The sequence below is a fragment of the Pogona vitticeps genome, chromosome 14, assembly GCF_051106095.1.
Source record: "Pogona vitticeps strain Pit_001003342236 chromosome 14, PviZW2.1, whole genome shotgun sequence".
Lineage (NCBI taxonomy): Eukaryota > Metazoa > Chordata > Lepidosauria > Squamata > Agamidae > Pogona > Pogona vitticeps.
The window spans coordinates 11,457,284-11,471,918 of record NC_135796.1 but is presented as its reverse complement, the minus strand read 5'-3'; the positions used below and the strand labels follow the sequence as shown (position 1 = coordinate 11,471,918).

Genomic DNA, 14,635 nt, shown 5'->3' with positions numbered 1-14,635 from the left:
GGAACTTAACTTGTTAATTATGACAGCTGTGTGGCTGAATACTTGTACCAAAATTAATGTCATCTGGTTTTTAATTTTTAACTATTTGTAAAAGGCATTTGTGGGGTGGGGAGTAGCTGAAAAGGGGAGGGTTGGGTTTGGGGGATATAATTTTTTTTTTTTGAAAGTACAAATAATAAATGAACCTTACATTGATCTGAGAACCAACATGGACGTTCTTGTGCTGCTTGTAGTAGCATTAAACTGTACAGGCCACAGCCTGTTAAAACCAAGCCTGAATTCAGCCATTGTTTTCAGTCGGTAGTTGTTGTTTTTCTCGTGTCGGCCATGGGCCTTGAGCATCTTTACACAAAGCAAGGGTTGGGGGAGTTGAATTAACTAACAAATGCATACATTTGAGATGCTATGAGCAACCTGGACATAAAGCAGGAGTTTTATAAGAGTATGTCCTAGTCACAGGGATCAGGTTATCTCTGCTACAGGGTACTACCAAAGTTGGTATACTCTTGCTCTTAGTTTTGTGTCAGTTGTGACTGTAAACAGCATTACCTTCTTGGTCAGCCATTCTCACCAGGAACCATAGCCCCCTCCCCCGGCCCATTTGAAGGGGGCCACAGACTGGAAACAATTGTTCACACACCACCTTAAAAGGATCATTATGTGACTTATACAAACCCGATTGGCCTGTATTTCTTTCATATGGTGTTTATGGCTGTGACCAAAAAAAAAAAAAAAAAAAAAAAAAAAAAAAAAAGTTGAGAATGGCTGTTCTCGGTGACAAATGCATTTTCTGTTCACTTCAAGGGATATAACATGTTCCAAACAGAATTTTCAACTAGCTTGTTATGAGATGTATCCTAATTAACCATTCAATGGGATAGGGAATCTCAAACATACTTCAATCTCAAACATATTTCAGTCTTTAAGACCAAGTGTTTGTCTATATACTGTATTTTTCTATGTATAAGACACCCCCACTTTTCTAAACCAATATTAAGAAATCTAAGTGGGGCTTAGCAAGTGTAGGGGGAAAGAGATCAAAGCACTGCAGGATCACTTTGATCCCTGCTTTCCCCTCCACTTGTTTTTTCTCCTCAGCTTACTTCCGTGTCTAAAGAATTTAGACAAAAGTATAGTCTTATACACAGAAAAATATGGTAATCTATACCATTCAAACAGTGATGGCTTCCTCCTGCAGAACCTGAGGTTTGTAGTATGAGAAGAGGCTGGATTAGTCCAAAAAAGAAAGACACATGATTTGTTTTGAGCTGGAATACGCATTTTATCCTGCCTGTGGGGTGTCATAGTGGGAGCGAAGATGCCATGTTGCAGCCGGCAACATTCAGTTAGGTGTTGAGCACTTTTATTAGGGCCAACCAAACCTGCAGAACATTGTGGACAAAATTTTGGGATCTTCAGGTATCTTTATCAGGCTGAATCATGCAAGAAAATAGGGAAGAAAGAGGAAGAAGGGGAAAGAGGATTGGTAGAGGACCGAGAGAACCCAAGTTCAGCTCCAAAGTACTGTATTTTTCCATGTATAAGACACCCCCATGTATAAGACGCCCCCTTTTCTAACCCAAAATTAAGAAATCTAAGTGGGGCTTAGCAAGTGTAGGGGGAAAGGGATCAAAGCACTGCAGGATCGCTTTGATCCCTGCTTTCCACTCCACTTGTTTTTTTCCCTTTCCTCAGCTTACTTCCATGTATAAGACCACCCTCAATTTTCAGTCTAAAGATTTTAGACAAAAGTATAGTCTTATACATGGAAAAATATCCATAAGGCTCATTAGGTGACTTTGAGACTGCCACTAATTTTCCCATCAGGAGAACGGCTAAAAGTTAATTTTAGCATGGCATTGGTTTTTGTGCATCATAGTCCTCAAGTTCAGATGTTTGAAGTGCTATCTTGAGTTGCTGTGTTGAGTTGCTCAGACCATTGTCTACTTACTCATGCCCATAAAATGCCAGTATAACGCCAGCAAAACAAAACAGTTTTATTTTAATATAGCCTAAGCATGACACACACTTTTGTCTACATACAGAAAGAGGAGCAGTTTGTTTTGTTTCTCTGTGTGTTCCCTTTTCAGTTTAGAGCAACATGCAACAGATGCAGATCTTCGTAGACCAACTCGAAATGGCAAGCCTGCCGTGAGCGACACAAGCGCTTCAAGGAAAGTTCCAAAAACCCCACAGACAGATGACACCTGATCAGAGGCAGCACAATTACAGCACCAGAGATCAACCACTGGACTTTTTAAACAACAGAACAGTTCTATGAATACGACATCCCCACACTCAACTGTCAGGGAGCAGGGAGTGTTGAAATGTTTAAAAAAAACAGCCCTGAAATTGTACATTGCATTTTTTTTTAAAAAATGAGATTTGAACATGGGAGCAATAGATGAATAAAGCTTTATAGAATTAGACAAGCTGACGTTGCCTGGAATCATTACAGTAATGAAAAGACATGTGCCTCGATACCTAGATGAATTTTGATATGATTGGAAATGGTGATCTGATTTTATTCTGGAATTAACCCTTTATTGTAGTGTTTCCCAACCTTGAGCCCCCAGTTGTTCTTGGACTGCAGCTGCCAGAAGCCTTCACCACTACCTGTGCTGGCCAGGATTTCTGGGAGTTGAAGTCCAAGAACATCTGGGAGCCCAAGGTTGGGGACCACTGCTTTATTGGAATAAATGCCAGCTGTGATGATCACAGGCTTCTGATTTTCCTGTAGAGGCCTATAAAGTTCTGTAGGGCTCATAGGGAGATGTTCAGGCATCAGACCCTTGGACTTGACACCAGGGTGTGTGTGTGTGTGTAAGCAGAAAGGTGAGGGGGAATTTGTGGTTGACTACGGTTAACAATTTAATTGTTGGTGTCTGAACTTCCTGTATTTCATTCACCTCTGATTTTTCTGTCGACTTCATCACTGTAATTTTGCGTTTGTCTCCATGTAATTCAACATGCATCTGATGGAGTGGACTGCAGAGCACAAAACTGTACCATAATAAACGGAAGGACTCGTGAGACTTGACAGACTAACAAGACTGTCCTTCATGCAACAGTTACCTCAGGTTTATTATGAGACCAGAAATGGGGCTGTGGAAAAAACATAAATGTAACTCAGAACTGCTTGAAGAAGAGGTAAGGTAGAAGAGCGATAATACCAGAAAGAAGAGGTTGATATTTGCAAATCTCTTGTTTGTTTCCTGTTATCTCTCATTTCCCCCTCATGGATTGCTGCCTTGTCGTGGCAAAGGGGCTTGAGTAATTCAGAGAAGCAATGGACTATGCCATGCAGGGACACCCAAGACGGGCAGGTCATAGTGGAGAGCTCTGACGAAACGCAATCCATCTGGAGCAGGAACTGGCAAGCCACTCCAGTATCTTTGCCTAGAAAACTCCATGGACAGAAACAAAAAGCTAAATGATATGACGCCGGAAGATGAGCCCTTCAGGTTGGAAGGCATCCAACATGCTACTAAAGGCAGTGGAAGACAGGAGGGCCTGGCATGCTCTGGTCCATGGGATCACGAAGAGTCGGACACGACTTCACAACTAAACAACAATAATTTTTGTATTATTTATTTTATTTAACTTATATGCCACACACTCTACCCAAAGGTCTCTGGTCGGCTTACAACAAAATACAACAAGACAAAACAATTAAAATACAATTAAAATAGATACTCTAAAAATTGCCATCAGGACCCACAGTTGATATTATTTCAATTAAAAGCCTTCTGGAACAGGAAGGTTTTAACCTGGCGCCGAAATGTCATCGTTATTGGTGATAATTGATCAATAATATGCAATGTGTACCCTGAAGGGCAAACCAAAACAAATACGACCAGATTAGGATTGAAAAAGAAATGGGATTTTTAAAAAATATTCAGCAACACTATATTTCATGTCTCCCCTTGGGAACCAAGGGCAAAAAAAAGCAAAAAAAAAAAAAGGAAAAAAACAAACAAACAAACAGCCTTCCATATCAAATGGCCGCTTGGCTTTTCAACTTCCCAAGGGACTGCAGAGGCTGTTTTTAATCATTTTTAAAAAAAGCGGAGGAAAACAAACTGCTTTTCTTCTCTGAGTTAACAGGAGGAAAAGTGAAATAAAAAGGGGTGAGCTGTGTGGCCATGACAAAATACAAGGGGGGGGGAAAGCAGGAAGCCGCCCAGAGTGGTCGACCAGACCAGATGGGAGGGATATAAAACAAACAAACAAATAAACAAACAAATAAATAAACAAATAAATAAATAAATAAATAAATAAATAAATAAATAAATAAATAAATAAATAAACAAAAACGGCGCCCCGGAACCTAAAGCGAGCGCTTGAAGTTTCCCGGTCGGGACGGTATGAGCGGCGCACTCCTCCGACCCGGAAGTCCCTCCGCTGGAGTTTCTCTGAGAGAGACGCGGGTTGTGAACACCGGCTCTCTCTGTGTGTGTAGTGTAGGTGTTTGTGTGTAGGTGTTTTTGTGTAGTGTTTGTGTGTGGGTTCGTCTCCTGGGCGCCTGTTTTCCCGACGGTTCTGTTCCGGGGGGAGCCCAGCAGCCACCATGGGCAAAAGGCAGCACCAGAAGGACAAAATGTGAGTTAAACCTCGTTGTAACGACAAAGTAACGAGTGGCGCGTTGAACGCCTCAGCCTGTGGGGCTTCAGCCTCTGGCCTTCAGGCGTTTCACTACACGGCATAAGCATTTCTCACGGTTGTGGTGTTTATGCCGGCCTGCGTTAGTTAGACTGAAGGTGAAATATTTATTATTCTTGTTGTTCAAATATTTCTTCCGCTTTTCTCCTTTGAAAGGACCCAAGGCGGCTTACAGCCTTAAAAGACAGTATTAAAGCGAACTACAGTGGTTATAGAAATACTGAAAAGGATCAAACAAATACCATACTTAAAAAATAAAAAAACCAACAACCCATAAGCATCACCATAGAACAATGTCTTATATGATAATGTTGTTGTAGAATTAGAATATTAATTTGTTCTGTATCATTGAATAAGGCTTTGAGGGTATTTAGCATTAATACTTGTAACAATAATAGGAACAGTGTTTTATTTTCAAAGAGAAAACCATGTCTCTCTCCTCCCACGTGCATGGCAAAAAAATATGAATAAATAAAACCAAAAGGTTTGTGGCACTTTAAAAACTGGCTGATTTATTTCAAGTGTGAGCTTTTGTGGATTTTAAACCATTTATTCAGACACATGGGAATGAAATATTTAGCCCCAAGCCTTCATTCAGTTCTTTTTTATTTTTTTTAAAAGCCTCTTGTTTATGAATGTGGGATATTGTGCTTCTGTAGCCCCAATTCAAAAAGCCAGGAAACGGTCTAGTATTGTGCCCACATTGCCAGCTGGAAAAAGCATGTAGTTTAACAGTAGTTGGAGCGCCCCCCTGCATTGAGTCAGAATCTGATTGGCAGTTTACACTTCCATAAGCACAATTGTTTAAGTCTTGGGACAAAGTGCTGCTGATTAATGAGGTTGGTTGCTTCCCTGGGGGCTCAGTTTTCCACACCAGCATGGGATGGTATTGATCTGATTCGATTATTTGAAAGGAAAAAAAACCCTGTCTAGTTTGTGAATAGGGGACATTGTGCTTCTGCACCCACAATTCAAAAAGCCAGGAAATGGCCCAATATTGCTGCACAATATTGTGCCCACGTTGCCAGCAGGAAAAAGGATGCCAAGCTTTCCATAGCAAAGGGCAGCCTGAATGTTGACAACACCCATGGCAGCCGTCAAGAGGGTCTGCAGGATCCCCTCTTCTGCTCACTGTTCATTGAGTTAGGCAGACTGAGGACCAAAAGCTGTATGGACATGTGCACATGTTTTTCAAGAGTTTTCTTTGGTTTTTCAAATTTAAAAAAAAGGAAGAGGTTGGGGTTAGCAAAGAATGACACTGGAAACCAAAGTCAAAATTATTCATACTATGTGAAAGAAAGACAGGGGCAAAACTCAACTCATTTGAAATGTGATGTTGGTGCCGATACTAAAGACAGCAACAAAAAAAAATCAGAAAAGCAAATGAGCCTAAACTTTCACTTGAGTAAAAATGACCTGCATACATGTATAATGGAAATAAAGAAGTGACCAGAATAGACTATATTGCTGGAAAAAGTGGGGTGGACCAGTAGACAGAGAGGAAAGTCTAACACGAGATGGGTTGATTCCATAAAGGAAGTCATGGCTGTTAGTTTGCAAGATCATAGTTATAATTTCTTTTTGTTTGGACTCGCAGTGGTTCTTAACCTTTGTTAGTCGGATGCTTTTGAACTGCAACTCCCAGAAACCCCAGTCAGGACAGCTGGTGGTGAAGGCTTCTGGGAGTTGCAGTCCAAAACTCCTGAGTAACCCAAGGTTAAGAACCACTGGTTTTGGAGCACCCCTATTTTTTGAATTGGCTTAAGGAATTCTTCAGCACCAGTAATATAGGTGTACACTGGGTAGGGATCCGGTGAAGCAGGGTGCAATAACTGAAAATGGAATTTCAGACTGAAATGATAGCATTATTAACCGAATTAATGAACTTTGAATTGACTGCATAAACCTCCTAACAAAAGTTTATACATGAAGTTCCTGGCAGAATGTAGAGTGAGTAATTGCCTACCATATAAGTGTATATATTATTGATATTTTGTTTATTAATTGTACATATCTGTTGCCTCTCTTGGAATGAGCCTGAAGCAGTATAGATGGCTCTTCTTGTCCCTACTTTGTCAGCACAACCACTTTGTGAAGGAAATTAGGCACAGAGAGAGAGTATATCTGGCTGAGAGTCACTTTAATGGCTTATTGAGAATTTGAACCTTTAATGTCCATATCTAACCCTCATAACACATTGGTCCCCAGGCTGGGATGGATGAAGAAATTCCATGAGAGTAAAATTTTCATTAATTTTTTTATCCATCTAAAAATAATGCACAGATAAAACTGTTTGCGCTTATTTTTAGTATAATTTTTTAAAATTGTTGTTGTGTCACTCTCTCCTTAGGTACATAACATGTACAGAATATACACATTTTTACGGAGGAAAGAAAGCAGGTACGTGATTTGGATCTAGAGAATGTCTTAAAATCTAAAATGATCCTTATGATTGTTCCTTTTGAACCTTATATGTATCCAAAGGGTCTTATTAAAAAAATGGCACTCCATGGACACCTACTGAATATGGACATCTGCAGAGGGCTGCCTGCATATTAATAGCAGCGCATCCCTGGTTTCTGCACACAATCTAGATCTACATTCATTCTTGGCTCCTGAGTGCACATTATGCTTGTCAGTCCTCACTTAAAAACTGTATTCACCTTTCCCCCAGTGAACTTAGAGACAGCAAACATGGCCCTCCCCCTTTATCTTCTCAACAACCCTGTGAGGTCGATCCACCCATAAGAGATAGTGATTGGCTCAAGGTCAGTGATTGGCCCAGTCAGTTTCATGGCTCAGTGGAGATTTGCACACAGATCGCTTCACTTGTAGTCTAGCGTGCTATCCACTCTGGCTCATGTAGCCGCCTGATTGCAAATATCCACACTGAAATTTAATGTCTTGAGGTGATGTTACCTCAGGGAAGTAGTTAAGCGTGCAACCCTCCCTTCTGTTGTACTTGTGGAGTCCATTCACACATATAACACAGGCAGAGGGCAGGGTTTATTTTTGAAAGTCCTTAAGACAGTTCAGTTTTCTATCCTGCATCCATTCATCCCTCCATCCCTCCCTCCCTCTCATTCACTGGTTTGGGGTTATTTTTGATTTCCTTCTGTTGACAGCAAGGTAAAGGTTTCAGCCTCCCTTATTGACTTAACTTGACCCATGATGCATTCAGGCACCTTGTTCAATGCCTACAATTTAGAGCAAAGCTTGTGTCTTTATTCCCAATTGAGATCTCTGAAATGTGCTTTCTTTCCTCCTTTTCAACAGAAATTCCACAGTCCAACTTCAGGCGCCTGCCTTTTGATCACTGCAGGTGAGCCTTTAAAAAATGTTAGATTTGACCGTGATGTAGACCACAAAGTAGCCACCTTTGTTTCATTTGTTACAAGGGTAAACAGAACCTCCTTCCATTCCTTGGTCTGCATGCCCTGCCCGTCCTCCAGAGCAGTTGAAAGGAAATGAAACATTCAGTTCCATTTGAGACAGACCACTGTATCCTTTGCTTCGCTTTAACGATATGAAAAGAAGCAAGCGAGTTTCAAACTGTTACAAGTTAGTTGGTTAAATAACTGAACGTTGTTACAATGAACTGCCACTCTTGGAGATTTAGAAAACATGACAAGCTTGATTATACAGAAATGGAGAATCAAAAAAATTTCACAAGTTCTATTCTGTGGCTGCTGCTTGTAAACAAGAAAAGAAGCAAGCCCAGTGAAGCTAGATTTATTCTTGTAAGATTTATTTCTGAATCATTCCATTATATTCTACTGATTCATGTTTCATTCTCCCCCCCCCCACTAGCTTATCTTTGCAGCCATTTGAATATCCTGTTTGCACACCCGATGGAATCATCTTTGACTTGCTGTAAGTTACTCCTCTTCCAGCATAGGTGACTTCGTCAGCCTAATTTCTCACAATTTGCAGTGGGTTTCGGTGGCCAGTCTTCTGAACGGCCAGTTACTAATTACTGCTGAGCCTCTTTTTGGAAGTCTGTCCTCTAAGTTTCCTTTTGACCTAAAATACAGCTTCGAATTTCATAGACTAGAGGTAGAAGATGAAATTAAAACAGGGGTATGGTTACAGCCATGTTGCCATCAGGACTTGTGAGATTACCTCCAAAACTGATAAAAATTTGTTGTGGTGCCATTGTGTTTATTTTTTACGTTATGGCTTTTCATGCAATAATTCAGTGTTTACTGTCGTACCCTGGTTTTAACTGCTTGTAAACTGCCTAGAACACTAATGGAGCACTAATGGAGCAGTATATGAATTAAAATAAATTTCAATCAATCAATCAATCAATAATAAAATTATGTGCCATCAAGTTAATTCTGACTTATGTCAACCCTTTCTAGATAGGTAGTACTTCTTCTGGGGGCATCCGAGGTCTGTGAAGCTTGCACAAGGCCACACAGGCTGGCTTTTCTGAGATGCACAGTGGAGGGAACTGAACTTCCAAACTATGGCTCTGCAGCCAGATACCTAATTTACTGAGCTATCCAGCCAGCTCCCACACCAAGCCGCCTAGAGTGGCTTTTTAGGCCAGATGGGCGGGGTATAAATCAAATCAAATAAATAAATAAATAAATAAACCACATCACATATTCATATTAATGTTTTAGGCTAATGTTTTAGAATGAACCCTACACTGGGAGAATGGCTTCTATAAGAATTTTTAAATATCTTTATTTTTACACCAACCTGTGACTTTTAGTGTTGACCGTTGGGTTTTTTTCCCCCTTGGGACACTTGCCATCATTAGTATTACAGCTTGCTTTCTCAACTATGGCTTATAGGCGAGGAGTGTTAAGTCTACAAAGTGACCTCACTGCTAAACTGTGTTCTGAGCGGACCACCTGCCAGCTGGCAGTACCAGCCCATTAGGTTATGCCAGAATGGACATGAACTTCTGGGGGGGGGAGCAGGGGGCACAGAGATGTCTGATGTTGTGTGTAACTGTTGCCTATATTTGCTGTTCTAGGAATATTGTTCCGTGGCTAAAGAAGTATGGAACAAATCCAATCACGGGAGAGGTAGGTGTTCCTGGATTGCTTGCGACAGGGTGGGTTACCTTTTTATCTTGCCTTTTGTCCAGAGGGTTCGAAGTGGCATCGATTGGCTCTGTTCCAACCCATCTGCTTCACAACAACTCCATGAGGTTCGTTTGAGAATGAGAGCCGACTGCCCCAGTGCCACCCAGCGAGTTTTGTGGTTCTTGGTGTGGTAGCACCTCCCTGCGCCAGGTCCTGACGGGTCTCCATTACTGACAACACCATAGCAGCCACTCACTACATGGTGTCCCGTTGGGCTCCCTAGTTGAGGGTTTTTGTCTGTTTGCTCCTCCAAGACTTCTTGGGTGCACCATGCACGATGTCTTGAAACTGGCTGTGTGTCCTTCCCAGCCGTAGATCAATAACTAAAGCTCCGAGCACATGCTTTGCATTCAGAAGAGGCAAGGTTCAGTCCTGGATGTGTCCAGGTAGATAAGGGGCATGGTTGTCAGCCAATGTATCACAGGTGTACTGATACGGAGTTCAGTGGGTTTGTGTTCTAATTTGGTACAAGGCCAGTTATTGTGTGTCGCTATCCTGTGTTGGTCTTTTGTGGTCCCCTACGTTGTGGCTGTTCTCAATGAGGTGGCTACAGCAGCCCATTTCAGCATGTGTAGTAAAATAAACACAGAACAGTTGTGACACCTGAAAGACTAACAAATCAATTTCAATGTGAGCATTCATGCATCCACTTCCTCAGATATATGGGGAGATATACTGTGAATTCCATTTCCTCCATCCTATTTCTTGATTCATCAGTTCCACTGTGTTTTTTTCTTCTTCTGGTACTTCTCTGATGTCTGAGTTAAGTTTACTTTGAAACGTTCAAACCACCTTATGAATTTTCCCCACCCGGACTTTAGTTTGGTTGCAGAGAAGGCCTTTCTGGGTGTACGTTCGTGCATTGCTTAAATAATAATTTCCTAATGGGTAATAATGCTAATATTGCTGTAGTGCGGTGTAACATTGCTAATACTGCTAAACGTCATAAGGTGGTAGCAAAACTGAAGAGAAAAAGAGGAGAAGCAAAATAATGGAGGACTTTAAGAATTATCAAATGTATTTCGTTTCAGAATGAAATGAACCTCCCAGTCTTTGAAGTACTGCAATCTTTTTGTTTCGTTTTCTCTTTCACTTTTGCCAACATGCCGAGACAGACTAACATAGCTTCTTCTTCGGAGATGCCTAAAAAGAATCTGAAGGCAGTCACTACGTATTTTCCAGATGCTATTCTGCCTACTTCAGTCAGCTCCAGGCCTTCCCCTTCTATCTGTATTCAAAAGGAAACAGAAAATTGGAAAGTTTTTTTTAAAACAAAATTGCTGTCAAAAGTTGCATACTTCAGATATTTTTCTTTAAACACCAGATGGCAGTCGTGAGATGTGTGTGAAGCATTTGGTATGATCAAATTGCTGTTACTATGTGTCAGTCTCCACGTAAAGCTGCAGGCACGTCTCTTATACCTGAATCCTTTTGGAAAGATCCTGGTTGAAAAGCTGCCCGTTCGTAAGTGGGGTTTTACTTTCAGTCATTTCCTGGTGTTGGAATGGCTAAGGTAAAGGTTCCCCTTGACAATTTTTGTCCAGTCGTGTCCGACCCTAGGGGGCGGCGCTCATCCCGCTCTTCAAGCCATAGAGCCAGCGTTTGTCCGAAGACAATCTTTCCGTGGTCACATGGCCAGTGTGATTGACAATTCCTAAGGGGCTCTCAGAAAAGGTATGAGAATGGAGGTGCTTGGATTGTAACTCCTTATATATGTAGACTCATGATGTTGGAGGTGGGAAGAAGTGGCCAGAGGGAGCTCCCTTGGATCCAAATTAATTCCCGCTCCCTCACTTCTTTGGAAAGGAGGCATGCCCTCTACCTTGCTCTAGAATATGAAGTCACAATTGAGGGTAAATACATGACGGAATTCCAACTCTCTCCTAAACTGTTCCACGTAGTGCAGAGATTCTCAGACTGTATTCAGGTTCACTCCCGTCACGTCCACCACAACCCCAGCTTGGCTCGGCTTTCTCCTGTTGACATTTATTTGCCCTCCTGCGTCTGTGTCTTCTGGATGACAGGGACTATGTTCAAAGCAAGAGGAAGGTATTCTAGCTTAACTGCAGCCTAGATACAGCAAAAAAAGCAAAACAAAAGCGTGCTGCTTATATACCGCCCCATAGCGCTCCAAGCACTCTCTGGGTGGTTTACAAATTAATTATGCAGGCTACACATTGCCGCCCCCCCCCCCAGCGAGCTGGGTACTCATTTTACTGACCTCGGAAGGATAGAAGGCTGAGTCAACCTTGAGCCGGCTACCTGGGATTTGAACCCCAGGTCATGAGCACAGTTTTGGCTGCAGTACAGCGGTTTAACCACTGTGCCACAAGGCTCAGTGGAAAAAGAGAGAGTTTTCTATGGTGCTCCCTGCAGACACAAATGATGTCAGTTTATTTGACAATGTGCTTTTGCTCACCTCCATATCTTGCATTTCTGCTCAGCTTTGGCTGCAGTACAGCAGTTTAACCACTGTGCCACTGGAAGGGTTAGGTAACTTCCCTTGACTGAAAATGAGAGGTTGATTTGTGACTGCTACCAGAAGGGACCAAACATTTACATGTTCCCTGTGCTTTAAGTGGTAAATAATCCTATTTTATATTGTTGGTAGTGTAATGCTTAAGCTAGAGCAGATTATACTGTATTTGGTATTTATAGTGTTCCACTTTGAACCACGTCTTCCCAGACCTTGGTATAAATGTGAACTGGAGTAGATTCTGGAACTGAAGCTTAAGTTTATTTTCAGAATTCCCGGAGGGGGATGAAGCTTTGTGGCTACTGTATTAAAGACAGAGAATACAGTATGTGTATCATAATAGAGTTCCTGATTCAGTGTATTGACATGGACTCTGTATAGGACTTCAGCAGTCAAACTGCCCACTGCCTTCTTAAAAAGCGATTTGCTTTTATTAAGACTTTTGAAACCACTCCTAGTCCTTTCCTGGAATGGAAAATACTCAGCCAGAGGAAAATGCTGTAAAGGCCCCCTTATCCGCGGGATCAGTATCTGCTTATTCATTTATCCATAGTCTCAAAATACAGTGGTACCTCGCTAGACGATGACCCCGCTGTACGACAAATCCGCATGATGGTGACTTTTTGCGATCGCTATAGTGATCGCAAAACGATGTTTCCTATGGGGGATTTTCATTTGACAACAATTAGGTCCGTACGTTGCAAATCGTTTGTTTGCAAGATGACGATGTTTTCTGGCTCCGCAAAACGGCTATCCTGTAGTTTCCAGATCCATGCTTCGCAGGGCAGCCATTTTAACAGCTTTTCGGCGCTCGGAAAATGACTTCCCCTATGGGCGATCTTTGCTGGACGACGAGGTAATTTCCCCATTGGAACGTATTAAATGGGTTTCAATGCATTCCAATGGGGAAACTTCTCGCTGGACGATGTTTTCGCTTAAAACCGATTTCAGGGGAACGGATTGTTGTCGTGGTGCAGGGCACCACTATACAATATTAAAAGAAAAAAATCTAAAGATAAAGTTACCAGAACTTGCCACTAGAGGGAACAAGAGACCAAATTATGTGTAGCATTTGCTATGGTAGAGAAATATAGTTCCGTGATGTCATTACCAGAGCTGGACCCTAGAGGGAGACAGAGGCTATGCTGTATATAGCATTCACTATTAAAATAACATTCACCATCATCTTTCATTTTTCAGCATATGCGGGGGGGGGGGCTTGGAACTGATACCTCGTGGATGCAGGGGCCCTCCCGTTGACTGCCTGGCCTAGTCTGTCTAAGCTCCAAGCTACCTTAGCAAAGCCTTTTTGTTGCATGAGCCCCATCCAGCTGCTTCCTTAACACACCTGCTTACTCTGCTTTGTTCACCAGACTTGTTCTAAAGTCTATTTGGCTGTTCCGCTGTCACTCCTAGCATTGTAAATTTCTGGTCAGTTTGTACCTTTGTCCTGATGTAGTTGACTAAGAAAGAGGATGGAGATTTTACCTGTCTAAGCTCATTGGACTCATTGAAATTATTTCAGCCTACTTGTAGCTAAAAAAGTTCCATTCATTTAACAGATGTGCTGTCACAGAGAGTAAAACTGTGTCATTCCTGTTTTTAAAATGTCTTCGTAAGTAGTTAAGCACCTGCAGAAAGGGGCACATTCAGGGGCCCGTGGATAAGATCATCAAGCTGACAAGGATAAGAGAAAGAGCTATTTTTGTGGTGGCCCACGGCTCTGGAATGATCTTTGTGAGATTTGCTTAACAACCTTGTTGTGTGTAGTTGTTCAAAAGAAAACAGGTTGTTTCCAGCTGCTTCTACTTCATTAATATAAATTGGCCTAGGCTTCTAAACTGATTTTTGAACACTGTTGTTTCTCTAAAAAAAAGAAGCATACGTGGTTTTACATGCTATTATTTATATATTGATTTGTTTATGGTTTTCTCATCTGTTCTCTGATTATTTCAGTATGTAAATTGTTACACACTGTATCCCACTTAAGGGTGGTATATAAATACTCAGACTAAACAGATTACAGACAGACTGTAGAAAAACAGGGCCAACGTCTGAATGATTGTTGTCTTGCATGCTTCCCTTGCATACACACAGAGGAAATGTGACAGAAGGTCTTGTATTCATAATCAAGCAAGAGAATCTGGAGGGAGCAGAAAATAACTTCATCCGTGATGGCTTTGTCAGCTGCTTGTAATTCTTAAGCATACCATAGGGAGGACGAAGTATCTCCCAAGCTCGCTCTGTTTCTCCTTCCTTTCCTCTTTCCGCGCTTTCCTCTCCTACTTCCCTCATCATCTCCTGCAACTGAGAGGACAGTGCTTATGTCCAAAAAGGGCAGAAACGAATCCACAGTTGCTGCTTCCTCTCTGACGTCCAGATAATTGTTCCAAAC

At 41.7% G+C, this 14,635-nt stretch overlaps 1 protein-coding gene across 1 annotated transcript in view; it reads left to right on the top strand.

Moving 5' to 3' along the window:
* The first annotated feature begins 4,358 nt into the window (after positions 1-4,358).
* Positions 4,359-14,635, top strand: part of PPIL2 (peptidylprolyl isomerase like 2) — an 80,442-nt gene continuing 70,165 nt past the window's right edge. Inside the window, exons 1-5 of the mRNA XM_072983183.2 lie at positions 4,359-4,602; positions 7,013-7,062; positions 7,939-7,984; positions 8,473-8,535; positions 9,653-9,704. Coding sequence (XP_072839284.1) covers positions 4,571-4,602; positions 7,013-7,062; positions 7,939-7,984; positions 8,473-8,535; positions 9,653-9,704 — 243 coding nt within the window. The 5' untranslated portion in view covers positions 4,359-4,570. The remainder of the gene's footprint in view (positions 4,603-7,012; positions 7,063-7,938; positions 7,985-8,472; positions 8,536-9,652; positions 9,705-14,635) is intronic.